The 9,737-nt window shown below is 35.8% G+C and overlaps 1 protein-coding gene across 4 annotated transcripts in view; it reads right to left on the reverse strand.

The window, feature by feature from the left end:
* The window catches only part of HEPH (hephaestin), a 72,231-nt gene that overhangs the window by 42,684 nt on the left and 19,810 nt on the right, over window positions 1-9,737 (reverse strand). For all 4 annotated transcript variants that reach the window (XM_039851409.1, XM_039851408.1, XM_039851410.1 and 1 more), the window contains one exon: window positions 1,672-1,803. In XM_039851409.1, coding sequence (XP_039707343.1) covers window positions 1,672-1,803 — 132 coding nt within the window. The remainder of the gene's footprint in view (window positions 1-1,671; window positions 1,804-9,737) is intronic.

A 9,737-nucleotide genomic window follows, 5' to 3' on the forward strand; every position in this document is an offset into this window, starting at 1 on the left:
AGATGACATACCTCTCAGCACTTTTGGAAAAAAAAAATGTTGAGAAAATGTATTAAATGCCTTAAAATTATTCATGCCTACAAAAACTGTAATATATGCAATAAATACTAAAAAGAATGTTCAACCTAATGCAGATTAAAACAACAATGAATTTTGTTGCTTTCCCACAAGACCGAGATTTGGACAAAGGTTAAAATGGTTGTCCTGTGTTGGTGAGGTCATCCTTCTCATTTACTGTTGATGGAACTCAAAATTGATGGGACTGTAAATTTTCCAGAGAGCAATTTAGATGTAGTTACTAAAAATGTTAATGTGTGCACCTTCAGACACAGTGATTCCACATCATAAAAATATATTCTTCTGAAGAAATAGTCATAAAAATATGCAAAGAAGCATATGCAAGGATATTTGTAGAAGAACCTATAATGGGATGGTATAGTTTACGATGCTATTAGCTTATCTTTCCTTATTAACTCACTGTTCCCAATTTTTAAATTTTCAAACATGCAGAAAAATTTCAAGGTTAATACAATAATCATCCTACCACCTGGAGTTGATGTTAACTTTTTGTATGCTTTAATTCATCTACATCTATGTGTAGGTTTATCTACACACACATATGTACACACACTTTTTGTTTGCTTGCTTTTGCTAAATTATTTAGAAGTAAAATGCAAGCATCATGAAATTTTATTTCTAAATATATCAGTATCTCCTATATTACAATAACATTACCACACCTAAAAAAATACTCTAACGTCATCTAATATCCACTCTGTAACAGAAATTTTCTAATTATCTCACAAATGTCTTTTAAAGCTATTTTTTTAATAAAAAAGGTTTTGCACATTGCCCTTGGTGTTGTCTCTTTAACATTTTTCCCTGTGGCACTGACTTTTTGAAGAAACTAGTCAGCTGCCTTATAAAGTGTTTTTTTTAGGCTAGATTTGACTGTAACTTTCCCCTTTATGCTTTCAGTATTTTTCATATTTTTGGCTTGGGATTAGCATGTGTTCATACTACTTTCAGAGAAAACAAGAAATTAGTTACTCAATAATCCCACCCTAGTGTTCCCTCCAAAAATAGAAATCCAAATCATATGTACATATTCATTCATGGCAATATAATTTAGAATATTCTAAAATAATGAAACAAATTTACATGTACAAACAATATAGGATAAGATGAATAAATTATGGCAAACCCATTCGACAGTATTATATAGCTATTATAATATTTATAACATTATTATACAATGGGAGAATGAACAAAATATAATGGTAAATGAAAATAGTATTATATAAAATTGTATAAACCATATGATTACAAATCTATAAATATAGACATTTTTATAATGACAGAAAAATATTAAAAGATATATCAAAATATAATGGAAATTATCTATGAATTATGTTTATTTATTTTATAATTTTTTACTTTTTTCAAAATTCCATAGCACATATATATTATTTTTATAATCAGAATATATTTTAAAGTGGTCTCTTATTGAGTCCAGCTCTGTCTTGCTATAATACATATTCACTCAACAATATCCACACATGGCTATTAATTCTGCCTCCTTCTCACTCCTTCTCTTCCCTATTTATTTGTCCTCTAGAGTTACCTGCTACTACCTGCAGCCCACATTAGTTGGAAACCCTGCCTGCTCACCATCATTGTACACAGTTCCCTCGTAGTCTTTCTCATAAAAGACCCCATGAGGCTGTATGCTGAATGCCTGTGAGGCACGGTTGTAGAAGATCACCTGGATGGTGTCACCCACCTCAGCCCGGATCACTGGCCCTGTCAAATGGGAAGAAGAGACCATGGAAATGAAAATAGGAATGGCAAGAGAGGATGGGGATAAAAAAGAGGGAGGGAAAAAAAAGAGATGTGAAAAAGATAGAGAACGGTTTTCTTTGCAGCTATAAAAAGCACATCGGAATCCATGATATCATTTTGATCCTCAAATATAATTCTAAGGTACACAGGGCAGGGAATATCTTCATTTTACAGATGAGGAAACTGCAGCTCAGAGAGGTAGAATTGATCTGTTCAAGTTCAAATGACTGATTAGGAACTGAGACAGGAACTAAAACCAGGGCTTTCTCCCTCCCCACTATCAGATTAAATCCTATTTCCCCTGCCTTTATTTCCCCATTTGCCATAGTTGCATTTCCTGGCAGGGCCCATCTAAATATCTGAGCTTGCCTCAATTCTAAAACAATTTTGAGCAAATAAAATTATTATATCTTCTATAAAGGCCCTGGATTAGATAGGCTAGCCATGACTACTATACTTTTCTTTGTTATACTACCCACCACCTCTAATCTAGCTTAGGTCACCTTTGAGACCAACCAGAAATACCAAGACAATACCTTGAATACTTATGCTGATTCTAACCCTAGTTCAGAGTTTCTGTCTTGGGTTCTACTCAATGTCCATACCTAATGCTCCATCTCTGCTCAAGACTAGGACCAATACGCCACTCATAATAATGACAAAAAAAAACAGATAGAAGATGAGTAGGAAATAGAAGACTTAAAAAAAAAAAAAAACATAATAGACCAAGATTCCAATCAAGATGGCAAACTAGGCGAAAACAGAGTTCACTTTCTTCCATGACCACATTAAAATTACAAACTATACAAAACAAAACAAAACAAAACAAAACAACAAGCTGGAGAACCACCTGAAGTCTAGATGATCACAACACATACATCTGAGGATATAACACATTGAGACTGGAAGGAGGGGCAGAGACACGAAGAGGGCTGGTCCTGCACTCATGTGTAGTGGTTGAGCACCAGCAGGGAGAGTGCAGCTTCAGAGGGGCCCTGGCCCCCCTGAAGGATTGAGGGGCCCTGGCCCCACACAGGGGCTCCCCAGGACAGAGTTCCAGCCCCGGGAAGAGGAATTCCCACAAAATGTGACTATAAAAACCAGTGAGGATTCTAGCCATCTGGGTGATATAAATGGAACCTGAAAACCCAGACGTCCCATTAAAGGGCCTGTGAACAGATTCACTCACTTGCAGACATTCACCCTGGGCTCTGGCAGAGGGTCAGCAGCTCAGAAGGTACAAGAGGCATATGGGGAAAAACTAAGTTGAATGGTACCTGCGCAAGGGCTGAAGGGGCAGCCACCACTGCTTCTTTGTTAGGCCGCCTCCAAGGCACTGTACAGGTGAGCGTAATCTTGCCTGTGTTGGACACTTCTCTCCACATAGCCAGTTCTGAAGCTGCATTGGCTTGGTGAGATCAGTTCACTCCACTTCATGCCCTCCTGGGGCTCTGCCCCACCCAGCCCACAAATTGCTCCCAGTGATCTGTTGTCAGGCAGCCAGCCCCACCCTGCATCTTCCCTTGGTCATACATTTATTGGCAGGCAGAAGCTCACATGTCCTGTGCACAGCCCTCACATTTCAGGGGAGACTTTTGGTGGTGAGCCACTGGTGCCAGCCTGTGGGTGGAATGTGGGGGTCTGAGGTCCTGAGGAATACAATGGCTGGCCTTGCTGTGACTTGAGACTTTTTCAGGAAGCTGCAAAGTCAGCACTGGCGTGAAACCTGACTTTGCATTAGCCAGGTGAAATTTGTTCACTTTACTCCAGTGACTCCCTGGGTCCCATTCCACCCAACTCACATATTACCCAAAGGTTCTTCCAGCTGAAAAGTCATAGGGGCAGCTGGCAAGCAGCCCTAGGCCTTGAGGTGTACTGGTCCTTTTGCTAAGCCACCCCAGGCCCGATACTAAAGATATCCAACCTTGGCTTGCAGCATGTCTCCCACTTGCCTCCAGAACCAGCACAGGCAGCAACTGTTTGTGGATCACTTTGTAGCCCATACCAGGTGACAATGAACAATCAAAGGAAGCGGCAACCCTTGGCCTACACGGGAGCCCCTCACAAGGGGCCCCAGAACCAGCATACCCAAAGGCTGATGTCAGACTACAACAGAGCATCACCTAATTAGCCCTACAAGCAGCATACCAAAAGGGTGGTCTTAATAAGTACATAGCCTGCTGGGGCGAATCCCACTTCCTGTGGGTGTAACCAAACCCATAGCCAGTCAAACACAGAGATCGATCCTATCCACTAACATGGTAATAGCAATCAAGGCTTAGTTACAACAGGAGAACACACATGACCCACACAAGGAACACATCCAGAGCCCCCAATGCAGGTAATCAGGGAGACTGGGCCTCTGAGCCACACAGGACACCTACTACATAGGGCCACCTAGCCAAGGCAGGAAGATGTTCCTGATACATAGAAATGAACATGAAGAGGCAACTAAAACCAGAAAACAAAGAACATACCTAAATGAAACATCGAGGAGAAAACTCCAGGGGGAAGAAAGAAAGAAAAAAACTAAATGAAATGGAGGCAAGCAACTACCAGAAACAAAGTTCAAAACATTGGTTATAAGAACATGCTCAAAGAACATAGGGGGAGAATAGGTGATCTCTGTGAGGACATCTACAGAGAGATAGTAAGCATAAAAAGGGGCACGGAAACCATAAAAAATAACCAGTCAGAACAATACAATAACCAAAGTGAAAAATAGAAGGAATCAACGGTAAATAAGGTGAAGTGGAGAACTGAATCAGTGAGTTGGGAGACAAGGAATCAGAAAACATCCAATCAGAACAGCAAAAAGAAAAAAGAGAAAAAAAAATAAGGAAAGCTTAAGAGACCTGTGGGACAACATCCAACATCCACATCATAGGGGTACCAGAAAGAGAAGACACAGAATGAGGGATTGAGAACCTATTTGAAGAATAATGACAATAAACTTCCCTAACCTGGCAAAGAAAATAGACATACAAGTCCAGGAAACTCAGAGAGTCCCAAACCAGGGGAACCAAACAGATCACACCAAGAGACATCATCATTAAAATGCCAAAGTTTGGAGACTAAGAGAGAATCCTAAAAGCAGCAAGAGAAAGGCAGCTAGTTAATTACAAGGGTATTCCCATAGAATGACAGCTGATTTTTCAGTAGAAACTGTTGGCCAGAAGGAATTGGCACGAAATGTTCAAAGTGGTGAAAAAGAAAATCTGCAAACAAGAAAAAGAAAATCCAGCAAGGCTATCAATTAAAATTGAAGGTGTGATAAAGAGCTTCCCAGAGAGGAAAAAGCTAAAGGAATTCATCACCAACAAGCCAGAATTACAAGAAATGCTGAAAAGCCTTCTGTAAAATGAAGTGGGGGGGCGGATCATAAATACAAATAATAAAATACCAGTAACTATGTACTTACCAATAACTACCCAATGTAAATGGATTAAATGCTCTGACCAAAAGGCAAAGGGTAGCCAAGTGGATAAGAAAACAAGACCTATACATATGCTGTCTACAAGAGATCCACCTTGGATCAAATGACACACACAGACTGAAAGAAAAGAATGGAAAAAAGATATTTCATGCAAATGGAAATGTTTTAAAAAGCTGAGATAACAATACTTAGATAAAATTGATTTTAAAACAAAAGCTGTAATAAGAGATAAAGAAGAACATTACGTAATGATAAAATGATCAATACATCAAGAGCATATAACTCTAGTAAGCATATATGCATGCAAAATAGATGTACCTACATATATAAAGCTATAATTAACCAACATAAATGGAGAGATTTACGGCAACACATTCATAGTAGGAGACTTTAACACCTCACTGACAACAATGGACAGATCTTCCAGACAGAAAATCAATAAGGAAACTGCAGCTTTAAATGACACTCTAGACCAGATATACTTGATATTTTCAGATAATATCACCCCAAAGCAGTAGAATATACATTTTTCTCAAATGCATATAGAACATTTTCCAGGATAGACCACATGACGGGCCACAAAACAAGTCTCGATAAATTTAAGAAGATTGAAATCATATCATATGTCTTCTCCGAACTCAATATAATGGAACTAGAAATCAACTACAAGAAAAAAAAAATAAAACAACTGGAAAATACACAGTGAACATTGAGATCAAGGAAAAAATAAAAAGAATATCTAAGTCAAAATGCTAGAAAACACAATGACTCAAAATATATGGTACACAACATAAACAGTTCTTTGAGGAAATTACATTATCAATATAGGCCTACCTCAAAAAAAAAAAAAAACCAAGAAAAATCTCAAATAAACAGTCTAACTTTACACTTAACCAGAAAAAGAACAGCAAATAAAAACTAAAGTGTGTAAAAGGAAGAAAATAAAGATGAGAGTGGAAATAAATGAAATAGCGTCTAGAAAAATAATGCAAAAGATCAATGAAATCAAGAGCTGATTCTTTATGCAAGATCGCTCTGAGTGGTAAACTTTGAACCAGACTCATCAAAAAAAAAAAAAAAGATAGAGGACAGATAAAATCAGAAATGAAAAGAGGAGAAGGAACTATGGACACCATAGAAACTACAAAAGATTACCGAAAACGGCTACAAGCAATTATATGCCAATAAAGTAGACAATCTGGAAGAAATGGATACATTCCTAGAAACATACTATCTCCCAAGATTGAGTCAAGAAGAAACAGAAAATCTGAACCAACTGATTACTACCAATGAAATTAAATCAATAAACAAAAAACTTCTTCCCCCAAAAGTCCTGAACTAGATGGCTTCATAGGTAAATTTGACCAAATATTGAAGGAAGAATTAACACCTATTCTTCCCAAACAATTCCTAAAAATTCAAGAAGAGGGAGGATTCCCTCTTTTTATGAAGCCACCATTACCCTGATTCCATAAACAGACTATATATATATAGTCTCTATATATATATATATAATATATATATATATATATATATGAAAGCTTAAGTTCCTGTGGGACAACATCCAACATCCCATCATGGGGAACTGCCAGAGAGAACCTAAAAAGATTCCCACCAAAAAAAAAAAAAAAAACAACTATTAGAATCGATCAATGAATTCAGTAAAGTAGCAGGATACAAATTTAATATACAGAAGTTGGTTGCATTTTTATACACCAATGATGAACTATCAGAAAGAGAAATTACAAAAACAATCCTATTTACAATTGCATTCGAAACAGTAAAATATCTAGGAATCAAATTAATCGAGGAGGTAAAAGACCTGTTCTCAGAAAATTGTCACTGAAAAAAGAAATTGAAGATGATATAAATAAATTGAAACATATACTGTGTTCAAAGGCAGGAACAATCATCATCATTAAAATGACCATACTATCCAGAGTAATCTATAGATTCAGTGTAATCCCTATCAAAATACCATTGGCATTTTTTATAGAACTAGAACAAATAATCCTAAAAGTTATATGGAACCATAAAATATCCCAAATAGCCACAGCAATCTTCAGAAAGAACAAGTTGGAGATATCACACTACCTGATATCAAACTATATTACAAGGCTATAATAATCAAAACAACATGGTACTGGAATAAAACAGACACATAGATCAATGGAACAGAATAGAGAGCCCAGGAATGAATTCACACCTATATGGTCGCTTAATCTACGACAAAGTAGGCAAGAATATACAATAGGGTAAAGACAGTCTCTAGAACAAATGGTGTTGGGAAAACTGGACAGATATATGCAAAAACAAATGAAACTGGACCACCTTCTTACACCATATACAAGAATAAACTCAAAACAGATTAAAGACTTAAATGTAAGACCTGAAACCATAAAATTTCTAAAAGAAAACATAGGCAACAAACTCTCTGATATTGCTATTAGTAATTTTTTTTTCTGATTTATCTCCTTGAAGAAGAGAAACAAAAGAAAAAATAAACAAATGGAATTATATCAAACTAAAAAGTTTTTGCACAGCTAAGGAAACCATTAACAAAATGAAAAGATGACCTACTAAATGAGAGAAGATATTTGCCTATGATATTTCTGACAAGGGGTTAATATCCAAAATTTATAAAGAATTTATACAACTCAACAACAAAAAACTCCAAACAAACCAATTAAAAATTGGGCAGAAGACCTGAATAGGTATTTCTCCACAGAGGACATACAGATGGGCAATAGACATATGAAAAGATACTCCAGGTCACTAATCATCAGAGAAATGCAAATTAAAACCACAATGAGGTATTACCTCACACTTGTCAGATTGGCTATCATCAGTAAATCAAAAAAAAAAAAACAAATGTTGGGGAGGATGTGGAAAAAAGGGTGCCCTTGTACACTGTTGGTGGGATTACAAATTGATGGAGCCACTATGGAAAACAATTTAGAGGTTCCTCAAAAAATTAAAAATAGAACTACCTTTTGACCCAGCAATTTCACTTCTTGATATTCATCCAAAGAAATTTAAAACACTAGTTCATAAAAATCTATGCACCGTATGGTCACGGCAGTGCTATTCACAATAGCCAAGCTATAGAAGCAATTTAAGTGCACATCAATAGACGATTGGATAAAAAAAAAAAAAGTAATGGTACATATATATACTGTAATATTACTTAGTCATTAAAATAACGAAATCTTACCATTTACAATAACATGGATGAACCTAGAAGGTATTATACTGAGGGAAATAAGTTGACAGTGAAAGATAAATACCATATGATTTCACTTTTATGCAGAATCTAAGGAATAAAACAAACAAACTAAATGGAAACAGACTCACAGATACAGGGAACAAACTGGTTATTTCCAGAGGGGTTGGGGGTTAGGGATTTGGGTGAAAAAGGTGAAGAGATGAAGAAGTAGAAATTAGTAGTTACAAAATAGTCATGGGTATTTGGAGTATAGCATATTATTACTATTGTGATAGTTTTGTGTAGTACTGGGTGGGTACTTGAGTAGTCAGGGAGATAACCTCGTAGCTTATATAAATATTTAACCATTGTACTGTATACTTGAAGCTAATATAAAACATTGAAAAATAAAGTAAAAAGAAAAGAAAAAAATTCAGAATAGACCAACTAGAGCTAACATATACAGAACACTCTACCCGATAACAACAGAATACATATTCACAAGTGCACATGGGACACTTTCCAGATAGACCATATGTTAGGCCACAAATAAGCCTCAATAGATTTAAAAAGATATCATACAAATTATCTTCTCCAACCATGATGAGATAAAGTTAGAAATCAATAAGAAAAAGAAAAATGTAAAATTTACAAAATCAAGGAAGATAAACAACACATTTTTAAAGAACCAATGAATCAAAAAAGAAATCACAAGAGAAATTAGAAAATACTTAGAGGCAAATATAAATGAAAACACAACATACCAAAACATGAGATGCAGTGAAAGTGGTGCTAAGGGAGAATTTATAGCTATAAATATTTACATTAAAAAAGAAAAAAATCTCAAATCAAAAGCCTAACTTTACAACTTAAGGAACTAGGAAAAGAAAAACAAACTAAACCAAAAGCTAGCAGAAAGAAGGAAATATATTAGAGTAATGGTAAATGAAATAGGGAATAGTAAAACAATAAAGAAATCAATAAAGTCAAAAGTTGGTTCTTTGAAAAAATTAACAAAATTGATAAATATTTAGCTAGATGGGTTAAAGAAAAAAGAGAAAAGACTGAAGGGTTTAAAGAAGTACAAATTAGTATTGTTAGATGGTCACGGGGATGGGGAGCATGGCATACGGAATGCAGTTAACATTAATATATTAGTTAGGTGGAAAACCATAGGAGAGAAGGAGCAATTAGGGAGATAGTTTTATAAACTATATAAATATCTAACCAATGTACTGTTTACTTGAAACTAAA

This window comes from Pteropus medius, unplaced genomic scaffold, assembly GCF_902729225.1.
Source record: "Pteropus medius unplaced genomic scaffold, Ma_sr-lr_union100, whole genome shotgun sequence".
NCBI classification, from domain to species: Eukaryota; Metazoa; Chordata; class Mammalia; order Chiroptera; family Pteropodidae; genus Pteropus; species Pteropus medius.